Source organism: Pinus tabuliformis, chromosome 6 (genome assembly GCF_031772625.1).
Source record: "Pinus tabuliformis cultivar Carrire ecotype Pingquan chromosome 6, CPIR1, whole genome shotgun sequence".
In the NCBI taxonomy this organism is placed as follows: Eukaryota; Viridiplantae; Streptophyta; class Pinopsida; order Pinales; family Pinaceae; genus Pinus; species Pinus tabuliformis.
The window spans coordinates 2,102,880,142-2,102,899,542 of record NC_142292.1 but is presented as its reverse complement, the minus strand read 5'-3'; the positions used below and the strand labels follow the sequence as shown (position 1 = coordinate 2,102,899,542).

At 36.8% G+C, this 19,401-nt stretch overlaps 2 protein-coding genes across 2 annotated transcripts; both read right to left on the bottom strand.

The window, feature by feature from the left end:
* Positions 1-9,316: 9,316 nt before the first annotated feature.
* Positions 9,317-10,537, bottom strand: LOC149267653 (protein kinase STUNTED-like). Its single transcript, XM_089399400.1, has 3 exons — positions 10,392-10,537; positions 10,140-10,289; positions 9,317-9,933 (listed from the first exon to the last, which is right to left on the bottom strand). The coding sequence occupies exons 1-3, from the start codon at positions 10,491-10,493 to the stop codon at positions 9,661-9,663; spliced, it is 525 nt and encodes a 174-aa protein (XP_089255526.1). The 5' UTR covers positions 10,494-10,537; the 3' UTR covers positions 9,317-9,660.
* A 238-nt stretch (positions 10,538-10,775) lies between these two features.
* Positions 10,776-12,376, bottom strand: LOC149267652 (protein kinase STUNTED-like). Its single transcript, XM_089399395.1, has 3 exons — positions 11,569-12,376; positions 11,192-11,440; positions 10,776-11,020 (listed from the first exon to the last, which is right to left on the bottom strand). Exons 1-3 carry the CDS (start codon positions 11,789-11,791, stop codon positions 10,854-10,856), a joined length of 639 nt encoding a protein of 212 aa, XP_089255521.1. The 5' UTR covers positions 11,792-12,376; the 3' UTR covers positions 10,776-10,853.
* Between the last annotated feature and the right edge of the window lie 7,025 nt (positions 12,377-19,401).

The following is a 19,401-nucleotide window of genomic DNA, read 5'->3' as shown; positions in this document are numbered from 1 at the left end:
TATATAGGAAATGAAAAGTTAAGCAAATCCACTGTCAATCCAGGCAATCCTTCATGCCATGACAACTTGTAACCAAGAAACCACATGCATGTTCCATGCATGCCAAAAATAGCAATGAAACCTTACATGCAACTCAATACCTGCAAAAAAATTCCATTATAGCCACTAATCCTTCTCTTCCTTGCTTGATCTTTGATTTTATTTTTCCTTCTTGCTCCAAATTCCAAGAATGCCACACTCCTCTAATATTTCTCCAAGAAACTATAAGTGTCAAAGAGTATGAGAGAGAGAGATAATAGAAGAGAGCTCCACCAAAACCTATCAAAAGCTTGCCAATTGATCCTCAAAAGCCTTTTTATTAATGAGGCCTCTAATTTATTCAATTTTCCATTATTTTCCTTCACTTCCCCCCTCACATGCAATTTGTGACCTTTCACCTTCCTTTTATCTAAATTTCCTTTATTTTGATAAATAATATGCCAATTAATGCCTCATGCCTTTCCAAATCCTTTGCCATTACATTTACCAATTTCCATTAGCCATAATAAACCGAAGTGACACCCCACTAGGATGCTTTTCCCGCCATTGAGCTTGGAATACATGTCCCATGACCTTGGTCTGTATTGTTTTACATGGATATTTAATGAGGGTTGTTACAGAACCCTCCCCCTTGGGGGAACAACATCCTCAGTGTTCAACGACACCTACAACCAGAAAGACCGATGAAAAGAAAAACACACTGCTCATGGAGATTTATAACAAAACTCGTTGCAATATTTACAATGACATCCTGCTGAAAACATGACAACCATACAATTTACTGGAACTTTATAACACAACTCATTATGATATTTAGAATAACAACCACATATAGTCTTATACACACTTGCTTCAACCAACAAATAATCCTATTGTCTATGGAGCTTTATAAATCCATCTCGATACAATATTTACAATAATATACACATATGCACATTTTCTCAACCAACAAATAAAAGGATACAATGCCTGCGTCCACAACAAGGGAATCCAGAGGCTCACACCTCCACCCTCAAAGTAATACCAGGATTCACCTCCTTCCTAGGAAGTCTAGAATCCAATACCAAATTCAAAGTTGCATCCAATGTCCAATGATACAATCCCATGCCACTTGTATGTTGAATGAACAGTTATTGGCTCATTGTTCGAGGGCACACTCTCAATGTGCATTTGATTCCATTTGGAAATGCTAGTTACCATAAGAATCCATCCCCAAACTTCCCTTCTATTTTGCACAGCCCCTCAAGAAGTCCGATTAACCCCTTCTGTGCAGTCACTCACCTTCCAAGTTCACCGAGATCCCCTATCTTGGGCGATCCATCCCTTGGAAAGGATTCCCCGCATTGGAAGGTCAACAATCAAGGCATATACCTGCCCCAAAACCATCATACCGGTCATAGCATGCTCATGGAAATCAATGGAAACTATTGGGTTCCAATGTTGCATAATGGCCCTGATCTTGAAGTGCTTTACCAACATACTACTGCTTGTTCCAATTCCTTTCACTGACACTGCTAATTTTGGTAGTCGGTTTCAACCATCTCAAACCAAACATTTCCATGCTTTATTGTACAAAGCACATAACTTCCATTAGATTTAAAATAAATTCACATCATACCTCATTGGTGGCTCATCAATAAGGCATAGTTGCAATCCTGTTTACTTCTTATCACAACAAGTCAAACTAGAATCTTTAATCAAATCATTATGTATAAACATATCACATCCAATTAGTTCGAAACACAACAATCATAAATTAAAATCATGAATCACTTGAAATCATCATAAACCATAATCATAAATCACATGTAACCATCATAAGTCAGAATCATAGATCACATGCATAATAAAACTAAAATAAAATATCAATACTTATCCTTCAAACGGTCCTTTGTCCTTTCTGTACGTACACTAGATCGGTTGCCACACCCGAAAAACACCTATTGTCTTCTCTTCAATCACGTACACATACACATAGTGTACACCACACACATACAGCCAGACATGATACAACATCATACAATACATGTACCCACACCCAAAACACAACACAACACATACACCTACACCCATTGTACAATACAACACAACACCTACATCCGGTGTACAACACAATACATATACATACACAGAGTACAACACAACAAATACACATATCACGACACCACAACTACACAATTCACATACGTAGTACTGCATGCAAAAAACAAAACATGTACGACATGCACACAATACCACATGTATACCAGTACCACCTGTACAACATGTACACAATACCACTTGTACACAACACCACCTATAGGACATGTACACAAAATCACATGTACATGACACCACCTGCACAATGTGTAGACAACACCACATGTACATTGTAACACCTGTACAACATGTACACAACATCAGATGTGAGAAACACCACATGCACGACATGTACATGACACCACATGTACACAACACCACATGCACACAATGTAGACAACACCACCTACACACAACACCACATGTACAACATGTACACAACAATACATGCACACAACACCATATGTACGTAGCACCACATCTACAACATGCACACAACACCATTGTTGGGATAGGGTCCCTAGGGTTAATTTTGGGGTTAGTTAACCCAAGTTTTGTATAATTTTTTTGTAAAAGATGTAAAGTATCTGCGAAATGTGGATGCAGAGCGCGCAGGTAGATAGGAGTCAAAGGGGTATTAGCCCCTTGTTTGGATAAGTAGATAAGTCGTTTTTTAGACTCACCCATGGTCCACAGACCATATTTTGTATTGAGAAGGCTATATATTTGAGTCATAGCAAGTCTAGAAAAGTAGTTGATAACGAAGAGTCAAGGAAGAAACTGTTTTGGGTGAGTGTTAAGGCAGGAAGGCTCTGCTTCCTGTACTTAGGTGAGAAGGGGAAGGCTCCTGCAACTGAGTGCACAGGAGGACTTGGTAAGTTCACAGCTGAGTGCGCGGACCCCTACAGCTGAGTGCGCAGGGTCAAGGAGTCTATAATCTGAACGTTGAAGATCAATAAAGACTGATTTTGAAGAATTATTGGGCAATCTGAGCATTTCTGTTGATTTCGTTTATGTTAGGATTTGTCACTTTATTATGTGCTTTAATGAATGAATGTTGCATGAAACAACTGAATCTATCTTATTTATGCATGACTTAAGTAATTATCTAGTTTTGCAAAGATAAGAGTTATTTATGCAATGTTTTCTGATAAATTGGATAGATCTGCGTGAAGTCAGATCTGAGGTTATTTATTGATGCGCGAAAGTGGATAAATTGTCTGTTTAAGGTCCGCAAAGACTAATTGTAGACCTTCATGAAGGTCTAGAAGCCATTTTACCCTAGTTATAGTAACAAGCCCTAGAAGGATACTGATCTGCGTGGAGGAAGATTTTAACTGTCAAAGCTTGAGAACCACTTATCACATGTCCTTAGATGTAAAAACATGGTTCTAGCATCCCCCAATACTTCTTCAGGTGAGACTGCAACGTGCACTATGCAGGTTGTTTTCGAAAGGGCCAATAATTAGTGTTTTGTTAGTTGGCATGAAAAACTCTGAACCTAAGTCCAAGCCCCCTTAAGCCAACAACCATATGTACATAGCACTGAATATACAACATGTACATAACACCATATTTCCACAACGCCACATATCCAACATGTGCACAATACTACATGCACACAACACCACATATCCATCATGCACACAGTATAATATGTACACAACACCACATATCGAACATGTACATAACACCATCTATACCCAACACTACATATGTAATATACATACAACACCATATATACAATAGACAATCAACACCATAGGTACAATCATTGAATATAAAATATGCACAACATATACACAATAGTAGCATTGCACATCCAAAACCACACTGTCTCTACCAAGCAACCTTGCTTCTAGTGTCTCTCCACCATCCATGCTTATCCTAGCATTCTGCGGATCACATTTTTTTTCATTCCGTGGATGTATCTCTCAACATTACCTATACAAAACATAGACATAGTATAATCACATAATATCAATTAATATCCACATGATACTGACCTTGTAGATATGTAAGGGCTACTCTTCCCACCTAATTCCTTATAAGACCAGGAACCTCTTCATGCCATTCACCTGGATGAGTAATCATTCCTCCACAAGAATGATTCTTGACGACCCTGTCAGGCAATGACATACATACATATAAATATAAACATAAAACAATCATGATCAGGGAAAATTTTAAGAACCCCCCCCCAAATTTATAAATATAATAATTGGGCGAATCTCCATGGTATATAGGAAAAATGGAAGGCGATTTTATCAATAATATAATATGTATATATAATTTTCTGGCGAATCTCTCACCAGGCATGGCGAATATTTTACTCAATTATAAAATCTTGTAAGAACTTGGCAAGTCTTTCACTAAATAATAAAACTTTGTAAAGTCCTAGTGAATTTTAGCATTGTGAACTCTTAGAGAATTTTTTGAAGAAGTATAAAACCATATATGATAAGAGCCACATGGTGGCAATATCACTATCTTTTTTCACATTTCCACGACATGGAACCTGTCTATAAAATTATAAAAAAACCAACCAGGAACAGGAACAACTCAAATGCTTTGTGAGAGCTAGTCTAGAAAAAAGCAACAAATAACATGTCGGCAGAATTGTTCATCGGTGAGCCGCTATTTCGTGGGCAATCTGTAAAGGAGCAGTTGGATATCATATTTCCAAATCCGGGAAAGCCTTTCCCATCCCTCACAAGATTTGTTAAAAATGTTGGGTGTCTAGAAGGTGTGGATTTGCTGAAACAAATGTTACAAGTGGATGGAAACAAAAGAATAACAGCTAATGAAGCTTTGCAACATCCATACTTTCAGTCCTACAGGACTATAAACAGCTGCCATAAAGATTAAAAATGGAAATCAGCTACAAATCTCTTGATGACAACACTATCAAGATAGAGGTCGATGCTCTCTTAAAGACAGAGCTGCTGGAAATGGAAGCAGGTGCTATGAAACTGACACTAGTAAAAGATGGGACAGCACAGCTTCCCATAGTGCATCCCACTCTGGGACAATCAGTTTTTTGATGTTTTGCAGATTGGGTTACAGTCTTGCAACTTGTTTTGGATTTGTCACCAACTTGATGTTTTGCTTCTAATTTATTTTCATCTGGTGATAAACAAAGTGTCAATCTTTTCTCAGGATAAAATAGTATTCTTTACAGACATATTAACTTGGCTGAAAAGTCCAGGACAATATGAACAGGACAACTTCCAGGTTTTTTTGAAGATTTCTCCTATCAATTTACTGCCGGAGGGTTTTCTGTGATTTCTTGCACTTCTGAAATTTAATCAAATTTCTACTTGAAATAAAAGTTCAGAAGAGACTATATCACTAATGCTAAACACACATAATTGAGAAGCCGATATGAAGCATTGTTTTTTTGGGTGTGTTACAACTTTGGTGACCATGCAGCTCAGTCATTGCATGTTCAGTTTGTAGCTCCACCTTGAAAGAGTGAAATGTGTGGTGTAGGATAAGAAGCTCTCTGTTAAGGCGCAATTGTTTTTCCCCAAAATTCTAATATCTAGATTCTATCTTGTTCATGTCTGTGTCAGGTGATGTTTCTTTTCATGTGCATGTGTTTAGTCAGATATAAAATACTCAAGTTCTCACCAGCCTGGGCTACAGTGGCCATTCTGATGATCTATTTCATACTCATTGCATTTTCTAATAAAATGACATTATATTCATTTAAATTATGTGATTGAAATAGGGATACAAGAGCTTATTTGTATTTGAAGGTCTATAAGGCAGAGTATAAGCTCACACCAATCCTTGTTATTCTCTGCAAGAGAAAATCAGTTTCTATTTCACTCCTCAATAACACTGACTAAATCTCAGTTTGAAAATTAGTTAAATTAAGAAGACTAAATCCCAGTTTGAAAATCAGTTAAATTTAGATGAAATTACTCATTCAAAATCATTTGGATGAGGAAATTGTCAAATAATTGTAAGTTGTCGTCTTAGAGAACATGAAGGGAGCACATTCGTCATATTCTACCAACTGCAACATACCTACCTTCAATGCACTCTCTGTAAGGACCATAACGGGAGCAAATGTGGACCCATGTACAAATTTTTACTGCCTCAGGGTTTGTTTCGTCCTGTGACTACTAGGTTCGTTAGTCCTTCACATAACTCTCCAACAAAATGAATCCAAGAGTGGAATATAGACTCTTTACACGCAATTTATTTTCTAGAAAGTCTATACAGAGAAATGAAAGTTGCAAGTATAAGAATTATGCTTCAAAAATGAATTTTCTTGTGTCGTGAGCTATACCAAGGGTATGCTTTTGCAAAGTTTTATAACAGAAAAATTTGTCAAGAGGAATTTATTAAGGAAATCTCTTGTTAGAAATGAAATCCAGTTGAGTTGAGATAAAGTCCATAGTTACAAAGAAGTATTGTTGTGGAAAGCAATTCCACTATGACATTCCTGTACATTTTAATACAATATAAAAGGAAATTGATGTGATTTCCAAGCTACTTGAATCCATTGAACACAGAGAGAATCAGTTGAGAACTGATGAATGAACATGGAAATCGATGTAATTCCTAAGCTACTTGAATCCATTTTGAACACAGAGAGAATCAATTGAGAACTGATGAATGAACATGAGCTGAAGCAAAAGGACACTATCATTAAGCTAGTCGACCCTGAAATTGAAGAAAATGATCATGTCAAACAAATCTACTAGCAGTGTACTAATAACGGTAAAATCGACTTGCAAGAAGAAAGTAACTTAAATACCACATTTGTTGGAAAATGAAATCAATCAAAAAATGTTCTAACCAGAGATGAAGTTGATTCAAATGAAAGAAGTTCAAATCAGGGTGAGGTGAACCCAATAAATGAGATGTCGATAATCCCAGGAAAAATCAACTAGCAACAATGAAGGAAATCGATTGAAAATAATTAGTTAATTCCATTGTTAAGATTTCAACTTGGATATCATTTGTTGTCCAGGTACATTCTCTTGGAGAAATCGACCTGCATGTTAGGATGTAAATAAGTTCCAATTAAACAGAACATTTTTATTTGAGGGGAATTGAGGTCCAAAAGAGCAGAGTTCTTGGCAGAGGAACAATATAACTGCAAACACCCATTCAATATCTATGACTGTAGATTGAAGTTCTGCAACCTTGGAAGCACTATTGAGTACTTAACCAGAGTTGTAGAATCATTGGTACTTTATTAGATTTGATATGCAATACAATGCTTGATTCGCCTTGATTCCCATTTATTCTGTTTAATTTCTGCATACTGATTCCTACTGATACCGTTCCAACTGCTTGAAACAATAACATTTTCAAAAGGTCTCTTTCACTCTCACTTCAATTAGAACAGTACCCCTTTCTCTACTACATTCATGCACATATGCTTACATTTCCAATTCTGCAGATTGGTTTTCATGAAATTAACCAATACTTGTTTTGCATCTAACGAATTCACATAACTAAACAAAGCACCGAAAATATCACCAGAACTGAGTGGCCTCTCTAGTATTACAAGAAGATTTATTCAAAAGAAACAAGAAGTTATTTTAAACTACCCTAGAACAAGTCCATGTGGATGCTTATTTATGACATGCCACAATGCTGTCCATCAAAATATTTTCCTAAAAACTGTCTCTATATTGGGTTTCAATGGTAGGAGTTTTAGAGTTTTCCCTGATGATGACTTGATTTTAAAATAACTTACTTACTTGGGACCATTCACCCTTAATTTCAGAGGTGGCCGTGGTAGAGGAGGCAGGCACTCATCTAACAGTCGAAAGCCCTTTACAAAGGGGAATGGTACCAGCATAGAGAAGAAACACAGACGGTTTGAAGAGGATGATGGATCTGCCAAAGATGAACGATCAAATAAGGTCCAAAAGCTGGAAAATGATGGTGAATTACAGGCATCTGAGACTTCCAAAGCTGCTGAGGATAATTGAGCACCTCAGATGATTCAGCAGACCATGCCATACGCTTTATTTTTTTTTATTGATTATAGCTTTATTTTCTTGAACAAATTTTGGGTTTCATATTGTATTTCTTGCCTTTTCTTTTTTCCCTACAAAAGGTGTAGGCATTAAAAATTTTGAAGTTAGAGATGTAGGATAGTTTTAATGTTTTGGATTTGAAGGCTGAATTTTTTAAGGTGTAATGTTAGAGAACAGCTTTGCAATTACCTGAACTCGAGAAGCAGCGTTTCATGGCAATAAAAAATTGCCAAAATATAAATACTATATAATTATAAGTTGAGCTCATATATTTGCAAAATCTGTTAGATTCTTACAATTATTATTCTTTTAGTGATGAGATTAGTATGTTGTTAAGTCAGCAGAATGGTACCTGTCTCTTCATGTTATTATGTAGCAAAATGGTACCATGGAAGGAATATGACCCACGAACATATAGTGGTGGAATTTTACACAACCTAAACCATTCTTATTGAATTTTGTGGATATTGTCATGATTATGGCTTGGTAATTAAATAAAAAAGAATTAGGTTCAGTCCTTTACAATAAGTGATGAATATGCACATTAGTATGGTGACAAGGTCTTTAGTTATTGCTATTGTTAACCATAAATCCTTCCATCGATGGAAACATTTCTATGGATGAAAAGTGAAAATGCAGTGTGGTGTGTGCTGTGATATCCTTGAAGATGAATAAATGCATTCTACTATGTAGCTTTTAACTTTTGATTCTCATTAATACCATAGTATTCACCGGTACACCTTTGCATTGTCTTCTGTGATATTCAACCTGAATCAAACCCTGCATCTGTTCATTCCTGATATTATGCAATAAAAATTGCTAGTGTTATAAATGAAATTTGAAAATTAGACATGGCTACTCTGTTTTAATAGTTGGTGAATGCTAACCATTAACTATTTGAACCCTTGGTCCTTTTGTTAGACCAAAAACGCATCAGGCATGGCCCTTATGACGCATCAAAGAAGGATCTCAAGCTTCAGCACATTTGATCCATTTGATCAATCAACCTGGCATCCATGAGAACTGGTTAGTAGTGGGTAGTTCTTTCTACGGTTCTCTCCACCACTTCTGAATTGACAATATAGTAGCATTACCAAAAAGTTACTCTTCTTGGTACTTGTCTACCCAGAGCAGTGTAATGAACACCGTAGATCCATTTTCACTATTTACATGAGATTGACAGTAAAAAGTAGAAATGTGGACACGACACTGAAAAAATCAGCATGCGAACAAAAGATGCCAACTAGTCAAACATTGCTCAGATCTGCAGCCAAGATAATGGAGTACTGACATCTTGATCTTCCTTTCCGCCCATGAGCTTGCTTCTAACTTCAAGGAATGCTTTAACGAAGTCAATGTTATTGTTCAATCCCCTAGTTTTCATACAATCCTTAGCTATTCTTTGAGGTCTAGCATAATACGTCACATTCCTGGCCATATAAGAATATGAAACCACTGTGGCCATGGGAAACTTATAAAGCAACCATAAACAAATGTATTGCTGGCAACGAAACTCACTTCTTTTAATCTTGAATTAAAAGCTTGATGAATTGCTACATCGGCGCAGTCCGTAATCTTCCAAAGAATTGTTTGTTGGCAAAATGCCCACACTATGATCTGTGCTACTAAGTGATACCGTATCATCATCCACCCCAAGCATGGCAAGGGTGAGATGGGTTTGTATATCATGCCCCCCCTGATTTTCTACAATGTCATCCTCATCTGAAGTATCCATATCCTTGATCATTGTATTCTGGCACCACGCCCAGTCAGTCCTCTCATCTTCTCCTTGTAGTAGTTTTAAAATCTGCCATTAATCATATCTTGGTATTAAAGAGTAAGCAGAGATGAACAGATGTGGTTAACATAGAGTGTTTTATAGCTAAAAGAAAATGTAAGAAAAATTGCACCCTAAAGTAATTTTTGCAGGTAAAGAATACCCTCAAAAAACACACGAGGTAGTAAAAACAAGCCCCTGAAGCATATAGAAATGAATAGAGGAAGATAAATTACTCGGCTCATGCAAGGACGGTAATGAGATGTTTCCCTTAGACAAAGCGTAGCAGCAAGCATCATTCTATGCATTTCATTTGTATCATAAACTTTTTGCAAACATTTGTCAGCAAGACTTTCCATATTCCCATCCTGTAAGAGTGGTCTTGCCTGGTTTCAACATTTACAGAAGGTTAAACATGAGCCCCTAATAAGGATAATCAATATAAATAAACATGAAGAAGAGAGTCAACTGTAAAAACCAGGACTTACCCACATAATCAGGCTTTCTTGACCCTTGGGACTTGCTGTATCAATTGGCTTCCTTCCAGTTATTAGCTCAAGAAGGACCACACCAAATGCATACACATCCATCTTCTCATTAACCTTTCCATAAACAAAGTATTCTGGAGCAAGATACCTGTCAAACTACAATCACAATTAGTGAATTTACAAATTGGATAGCTTTAATCTGAAAATGGCCAATCGAAACTGGGAAGATGCTTACATACCCAAATGTTCCTAAAACATCGCTGCAAGTGATATATGAAGATGTTGGTGCCCACCTTGCTAGCCCAAAATCTAACAACTATTATAATAACACGCACATTAATTCTGTTGAAATTTTTCATTAGTGCAGAATTCCAAGTTTCAGTTTACAAGTCTAGATCACTAAGATCTCTTCAAATACTGAATTGTGCAATTTAGTCTTGATTCTTCTTGCAGTAAAAAGATTTATACCTGTGGTTCAAACTCTTCAGAAAGCAAGATATTGGAAGACTTTACATCTCCATGAATGACAGATTGAGAAAAGCCATTATGCAAGTAATCTAATGCTTCAGCAACTCCTACAACCACTTTTAATCGCACTTTCCAAGGAAGTATTGGCTTTTCCTCTCCTCCTGAAAAATATATACATAGTCAATAGCTAGGACTATAATCAAATCTCAGAAAAGAGAAAATGAAAGACCCTGCCATACAATACATAACACTATGATGCTTAAAACGTACTACTGCTTAATATTTCTACACGATTTCATGATTCTTAAAATGCAATACTATTGAGTATATACCATGGAGATTCTCTTCAAGGTTTCCTCTGGATACAAAATTATACACCAGAAGGCGGTTAAGGCCTTCTGCACAGTAACCGATAAGTGTAATGACATGGTTGTGCTTCAATAGAGTAAGAATCTCAACTTCAGAAAGAATCTCTTGCTCTGTTTTGGATGATGAATTCAAGATTTTCACTGCCACCGATTGTCCATCAGGAAGAAATCCTCTGTACACCTTACTGCAGCCTCCTCTTCCTATAAAATTCCCTGCAAGAATAAGGATGTTACATAATTGAATTGAGTTCACAAGGTTAATATACATTTCAAGGGAAATTTCCCATTCAAAATAGAAGCACAGAAATGAAAAACTCCATGAGGAAAACTACAAATGCAACCTGTTGAAAAACCAGAAGTAGCAGATTGCAACTCCTGATATGTAAAATGCCTGCAGGTTTTACTTTGACAAAGGAACTCTAATCTCCTTGCCAAACAATGTTCTTCTCGATCAGAATCATTCTGCTGACTGCAAGGAAACCCTTCTTCTTTAGAGCATGCTTCAATTGGTGCTACCTCATTTGAAGACCGAGCTTCATGTTCATAGTTGCAAACCTTCTGCATAATCTGTCCTTTCAAATGAAGCTCTCCAGTTGCCTGTGTAAGCCTATTTGGCAACTGTAGTGCCCATTCAACTACAGATGTTTGTTTTGATGTAGACTGTGGAGTAGGAAGCTTGGTCAGTGAATCGGCTCCACGTAAGAGGGGCCATCCAGGTACTGATTCTCCTTTCTCTGTAATCAGTCCCGAAGTCGCCCTTTTGGGAACCTTTTGGTTAAGAACTACCCACTACTAACCAGTTCTCATGGATGCCATAACAAAAGGGAGAAGCATGCCAAGGAAAATGGCATGAGTAAAGAAGAAATTGAAAAGGAGATTTATGAGTTGAAGGAGAGATTCAACATAGTCAAAATGAGGCTTGAAAGAGAATACCAAAGGTAGAGATGGGACCTAAGGAAGAAGGCCAAATTACTTGTCAGAAAAAAGATTTTAAGAGGAAGACCCCTAAAGCTAGAAAGCTAGGGAGGAAGATGAAGCACCTGTTGAGCCTAAAGTTGAATTAGTTCACTATTTTGAACCAGAGCAGGGAATAGTCCTTGATGATGAGGAAGATGTTGAAGAGAGACTATCAGAGAGTCTCATGGACTGCATAAAGAGTTCAAATCAACATATGGATTTGTTGATAGAAGATATGGTGGAAAAAGCATCATAACAGTAGAGGGAGCTACACAAAGAGGATGTCGATGAGACAATAAATGAAAGTCTCATGGGAGGTTAGCTAGAAGTGCTCGTAACATATATACCATATGGGGCTAAAGAGCTTGGTGATTATGATACTGATGCTATGTGTATAGATGCAGATGATAAGGATTTTCAAGAGGGACAATCATTCATAGTTGTCATAAGAATAGAAGAAAGAGAAGGAGTACCTTCCTAAAGCATGGAAGGAAGACAAAATTTGATGTTGGAGGCATCAGAAGAGGCCAGGTAACCTTTTATTTTTAAAATTGGTGAATTTTATGTGAATGCATGCTTTGCATGTGAGGAGAATGGACAACTGGTCCAAAAGGAGAACGAGAGCACTAAATTGATCCAAGAAATCCAAATTGAGGTAGTAGATGCTAGACAATCCTCAAGGAAGGATGAGTTTCCAAAAGGAAAAAACAATGCATAATGAAGCCAAGATAACCTTGCAAGCAATTTTCAGAAGTGACCATGGATCCTAGCAGCCATGTGAAAGATGGATAACAAAACCAAGTTTATGTTAAGACAAGGAAGGAGGCAAAATTATCCCTCAAATGTCATTAAGGAGGAGGCCTTGAACAATCAAAGAATGCATCTATAAGAGAGAAATTGTAGAAGAGGGGATGAACAACATCATGATGCAATGTTCTTTAGAGATCAGTTGATCAATCCAAGGTTTAAGGATTGGCTTGAGTAACATTGTTCAAAGAATGCAATCAATAAGACAAAAGGTGTCGAGCTTATTGCTGCAACTGGAGAGCTTGGTTCAACAACAAGAATTATGAATGTTGGCACCCAAGGTATAGTACAATTAACCACAAAGAGAGACTCATTGTACTTAGTTGTAATATATAGACTGTTGTATAGACACTCTATATAACAGTGCAATTTGTCTTATAGCTTTACTAATTCTTTAGCAACAGTGCAATTTGTCTTCTTACCCTCCACAAGTCTTAACAATCAATTCTTCAATTATATGTTTAGCACCCTTCACTTGAAGATAGGATAATTCTTCCCATCAAGCTTAACGTTGGGTAGAGGGATGCTTTAAGATGAAGCTATCCTCCCCCTTGCTCAACAATTCTCTACAGATCTCAGAACAGAACCAAAGGTAATCTCAGGAACAGCGTACTATACTACTATGACAAAGAACCACAATTCTGAAAGAACCACAATAGTAGTATACTACGCTGTAGAATTTCTTCCATCAGAGATTATTAGGGACAGAAATATCATTGCATATTAACTTGAGCTCACAATATGATACACCAAAATTATGTGACAAGGCCACTCGATGCATATGTTTGCGATTTCCTATGTTGAAGGTTCCAATAACCTTTGATCGTGGAAAATATCCTGGTCCCAATCATGTTTATGATCAAGGAAGCGAGTTATTTACTAGGCAAGATAATTTGCTTCCTTTTCCCCAGTTAGAACTATGCAATAATTGCATTGCCTAGTGAATGAAGTTTTTATACTTTTTGAGGGACCCGTAGCATCATCATCATTTGGACTGGAGTATTTGTGCTTGGCTGGGCTATTAATGGAAGCAGGGGGTTTACAGAAGGCCCTTGTTTATTATAAGGGGGCAATTAGGTTGAAGCCTATATTTGGATGTTCAATTGAGCCAAGGAAATGTATTAAAGGCTATGAGAGAGCTTCAAGATGTAATTTTGCGCTACCAACCAACAATCCAATTGTGTATTGACTATCTATTTGCCTTCGGGTATTTATCCAACGCTTTTTATGAACAAGAGTTGGCATTACCACTCTAGAAATATTCTATCATCCTGGACTCCATCTTTTTGGAGGTATAGAATAACCTGGGTGATGCATTGAAAATTTATGGGGAAAGTGGACGAAGAAATTGCTTGTTACCAGAACTACCTTCAAATTTAGGAAAATCATCCTCAGGCTCTGACAAATTCTGGGGGTATTTATATGGAATGGAATATGGTAAATTTGGTTGCTGCTCCTTTTTGTGGGATCCAACTGATATATAATGCAGGGGATGTCAAAGGTTCTCAAACAGTTTCCTTCAATTTTCCAAATGATAAGAAAACAATAAACGAGGTGGGAATTGCCATGGTCATGCTCAAAAATGTTGCATAGGCTAAATTGAGGTCTATTGCAGGTACATGCATTTCTGAAGAACAAAACCAATATGTGGATTCTGAATCCATGTTCACACATATGGTTTTCAAAGAACATTGTCATGGGATTAAGCTTTCCAATAACAAGCAGTCACTTGAGAATAGAACAAAAGGATAACTTCTTATAGCTCCAGATGAAGATGCACTGAATGTTTTGGCAAACTTCATGGCTAATGAACAACGATATGTTGTATAAATTCTACATATTGACAACGTAGAACCAGATTATATTAACACAACATTGGTAATTGTCTTCCATAATTTTATAAGGGAGGATTTTGGTGACATTGTTGTATTCTTAATGAGGCAAGAGAGAATTGAAAGACTCCTGCAAAAGTAGGCTACACATTTGTTTGAGAAAATACCACAATTATCTGTTGTTGTCGGAGTAGAAAATTGCCTTGGGATAATGGAGGTCCTTCCAAGTCCATGGTTGAACTCATTTCCACCAGCTATTCTGTGCTTATAGATACTACTCCAAGGGAACATAGCCTGGTCATTTCACATCCAAAGTTAACAATCGTGCAAAAAGAATCTTCAGACATAGAGCTGGATTTTGCAAATCTGAGTTTTGAGGTAGTCTCACAACTGGTAGGTTGGTTCGATGAACTAGCCAATGAGATTAATTCAAGTAGAAGGCCAATTAGTATACTTGATAATGAAGATCTTCATACAACTAATCCTTATATAAAAAGTCTAGTGCGCCAGGTGGATGAGAATTGTCTTTCACTGACATTAGATTGGCCTAGTCCTAATGCCATTAATAGAATGAGGCAGTCGAGAATGGAAGAAGAACGAATAAGGCAATGGAACATCAGTTTCATTGTTTTCATGACCAAAGCAGATGGTAAGGCAGCCGAGGATGAAATGCAAGAGTTTAGCTAGGGTGAATTGGTTACACTTCCTTTCCAAGACGATGAGCATCAAATGAACATGATCGACACCATGGCAATGTGTGTGGTTGATTGTAGTTGTGCTTATAAGCAAGAAATAATGGGAAGGGGACGTGACCTTCAATTGATGAATTTCTTAGTTGACCTTAGATTAAAGGAGCATACATACTACATTTTTCCGACCTATTCATTTTCTCAAGAAAAACTACTTCAAACACCGTAGACAAGGCTTTTCACCATGGTAACTGAAAGTGGACAATGGATACCACCATTTTTATCCCAACAGGAAGGCATGAGAAGTCTAGAAAAGGAGAAAGGTTGTAGTGCAACTTATAGTGCTGGAAAGAGTGGGTGGGTTGATCTAGAGCGCTCCTCAATTGACAAACAAAAAGGCGGATTTGAAGACACATTGAAAGCCTTCACCCTGGAAAGAAATCAGATAAAAGAAGCTATGGATTTTTCCTTGGATAACATTGATGCCTCAGGGTTTGAGGAGACTTGTGCATTATTGTGGGATATAGATACTTCTGTAAAGATGGGAAAATTTCCATATTCAAATACTTCTAGTGAATCTGACCCGAACAACAAAGATGACATTGTCTTAATTGATTCTGTAAGGGTAATTTTGTGGATAATAAGGAGAAATCTAATATTGGGAATGGAAACGCTTCTAGAGTCTATGGATGCCAAGCAAGGCTACGAGGAAATTTTGTTGCATGCTCAATCTGCTCACATGCTTCACTCTGGAATAAAACCAAGTTCAAATTTTGATCATACTATGTATGAAGATGTTATAGTCAAAGATATTATTTTGTGTTTGAAAGCAGCAAGCGAAGAGCAGTGGGAACAAATTGAGTGTGCAATCGATGATGGTACTGGGATTAACTTTCGATATGCACATGGGATTAACTTTCGATATGCTCTGGCCCTTATCACCGCAATAAACAATATGACGTACTGTGCCAAAGAAGCACAACATATTCAGCGAATTGAAATTTGAAATTAACCTATCATCTGATAAAATAACCCTGAAAATAAAAATGACCGCGTATTTTGACCAAAAACACCCAAGAACACATCTGGATTGCACAAAAATGAGCACAATCTACAGCTATAAGAAAGCTAACAGAATGAAAGGGAAAACCAAAGGAAAAAGAAACGGACATTTAACGAAATAGGCGTGATATAAGCAACAGATAAAACAGCAATGACCAGAAAGTTACTGCAAAAATGGTGCAGAAATATTATTTAAACCAACACGAACAATACATGGGAATCAGAAGCAGGAAGTTGCCTTCTCCATCACAATATTCATCTTGGGATACTGGCAGACTGCAAACATCCAAATGCTGTAATATTTAGGGTAAGTACTGATAACTTTCCGTACCGACTGTTGTTGTTGCTGCTGCAGTGGCATGAGCCATTCAAATCCAAGAAACAATGGATACCGAAAACAGAGAAGAATAAGCGGATTGAAATCTGAAAATGCAAGAATATCCCACCGAAACTGCTGCTGCTAGATTTGTGAACTAGGATGAAAAAACCTATTTCAAAACCATTTTTATACAAAAACCCAGGGAGCCATATACACCAAAACAGCGGGCTGAATCCCTCAAAACAGGGAGCCGCCCTCGCTCTGCCCTCCATTTCAAAATAAATCTAACATCCCATGACCAAATCGACCCTCACAAACCACTCCAGGGACCAAATCGACCCTCAAAAACCACTCCCAAACCAGAAAATCCAAACTGTAAATCAAAATGGGGGCGATTTTGATCAAATACCATTCCGCAAATATCAAAATGGGGCTATTTTGATCAAATACAATTCGGTTAGTTTATCCGCCCTGGGCTAAAATAAAAAAATAAATTAATTTTTAAATAAAATATGGGCTAATTATATAAAAAAAAAAAATATTATTTTAATTAAAAATTCGCCCCATTAAAATATAAAAAGCCTTAAATTTCGCCTTTGGGCGATTATTCGCCCCTAAAATTAACCTTGATCATGATCCCTAACGAACCTGTCAGACAATAGCATATGTATGTATATATATATCTATATCTATATATATATATATCTATATATCTATATATATATATATATATATATATATATATATATATATATATATATATATATATATAGCACTAGCACAAAATAATCCTAATGACCATGTCAGTCAACAACATACATACATACATATATGCATATATAAACATCAACATAATCACAGTCACACCACAATTACCAAATATCATAAGGTCTAGGTTAAGAGAACTCCCTTTATCCATGCACACCAAGCACAACGTTGAGAACAACAATTCCCAACCTAGGCAAGGCATCTGATGCCTCAAACCCATTCACTTTACCTTTCCTGATTAACTTTCTCATGTTTGTACTACCACCATCCATTTACCACAATAGACCCAACCAGTCCAACCGAGTGTCATATTCTTACCTTCAACTGCCCTTACACATGAACCAGGCTTCATCCAGGTCTCACATTACTTGTCGGGTATCACACAGCTCTCCCCGAGCTCCACTAAATTCCTCTTTCCCAAACAAATTCCCAACATCCTCAAAACACAAAAGGAAAGCACAAGAGACAAACAAGAAGAAAATAATGGAAAACCAAAAACAATAGAACACCACAAACAAAGTGGTATGGCCATACACTAGACATAAACAAAACTGCAACCCAAGCGCAATCAATCACAAAGACCAAAAATACAAAACTAGTAACAAACACCATGAATCAACCCCATGGGTTCCCAATGCTTCCAAGGGAAATTCAACCTGAGCCTTCTTCAAGATTTCCTAGCAGTCTCTTTGCCATGCAATCCGCTGCATCATATTTCCATAAACACATAACTGTCAGCGCATAAATAAATATACAATATACTTGATATCTTACCTAGTTGTGCCAAGCATGTTTCCTTGTAGTTGAACACATCTGTGCCATCTCTCAAGGGACTCCATTTCCCTTGACATATCTAGCTATGACTACACATCAACTGTTATACCTATCAAATACATGTCCATGAATATAACACATATCAACATAATTTCAAACAAATTAGGGTTAAGAAGACTTCATGTATGTAAAGCACTCATTCGTTTGGAATTGTGGTTCCAAACATAGCCCAAAGGAATTCTCACCCAATTAATTCCTTTTAACTTTTTACCTTGTTGCAATCAGGTCTCATTATATGCTATCACATCACCCAACTATTAGTTATATAAACACATCAACTATTACCTTGTCACGCTAATACCAAGCATGTTTTCGTGCAACTGCTGACACATGTCGATCACATGTTCCAAAGATCAAGAAAACATATATATTAATCTAAAATCAACCTTTACCAAGTCTAACAACCATGTCATAATCAACAATCAACTCACATTCATTTTTCATAATACATAATGCTACAACTATCACCTACTTACACTCAAGTTTATATCAACTGTCTCATCACATAAAGTGTTAGTGCAACCATCTTAAAATAAGACCATTCATTCATGCAATCATACAGACACATACTCTTATCATGCAACTAATCAAACATTCAAACAACAGATAAACAACATAATAGACACCAAAAACTCAAACACTAAATAAACGACATAATCAAACATTAAAATAACAAGTATACGACATAAGCAAACACATAACTTGATGTATCTCAGGGGAGGCTATCTTGTTTGCACAATCAATCTAGCTTAGCAAGAGATAACTTCATAAGTTTGATGGTAAGGATCCGGTAAATTGGATACTAAAGATGGAGCAATATTTTGATCTACATGAGGTGCAACTGTTACAAAAGGTACGTATTGCATCTTCATATTTAGAATCAGATCAATTTTTATGGTATAAAGG

Excerpts from the sequence above, each read along its gene's own strand:
- LOC149267653 (XM_089399400.1), bottom strand. The coding sequence starts at position 10,493 with ATGGATGTGTATGCATTTGGTGTGGTCCTTCTTGAGCTAATAACTGGA. Across the intron at positions 10,290-10,391 it reads AAGAAAGCCTGATTATGTGG|GCAAGACCACTCTTACAGGA; the intron begins GTAAGTCCTGGT and ends TGTTGAAACCAG. Across the intron at positions 9,934-10,139 it reads ACCGTCCTTGCATGAGCCGA|ATTTTAAAACTACTACAAGG; the intron begins GTAATTTATCTT and ends GATTAATGGCAG.
- LOC149267652 (XM_089399395.1), bottom strand. The coding sequence starts at position 11,791 with ATGCAGAAGGTTTGCAACTATGAACATGAAGCTCGGTCTTCAAATGAG. Across the intron at positions 11,441-11,568 it reads TACTTCTGGTTTTTCAACAG|GGAATTTTATAGGAAGAGGA; the intron begins GTTGCATTTGTA and ends TTATTCTTGCAG. Across the intron at positions 11,021-11,191 it reads CCTTGAAGAGAATCTCCATG|GAGGAGAGGAAAAGCCAATA; the intron begins GTATATACTCAA and ends TATATTTTTCAG.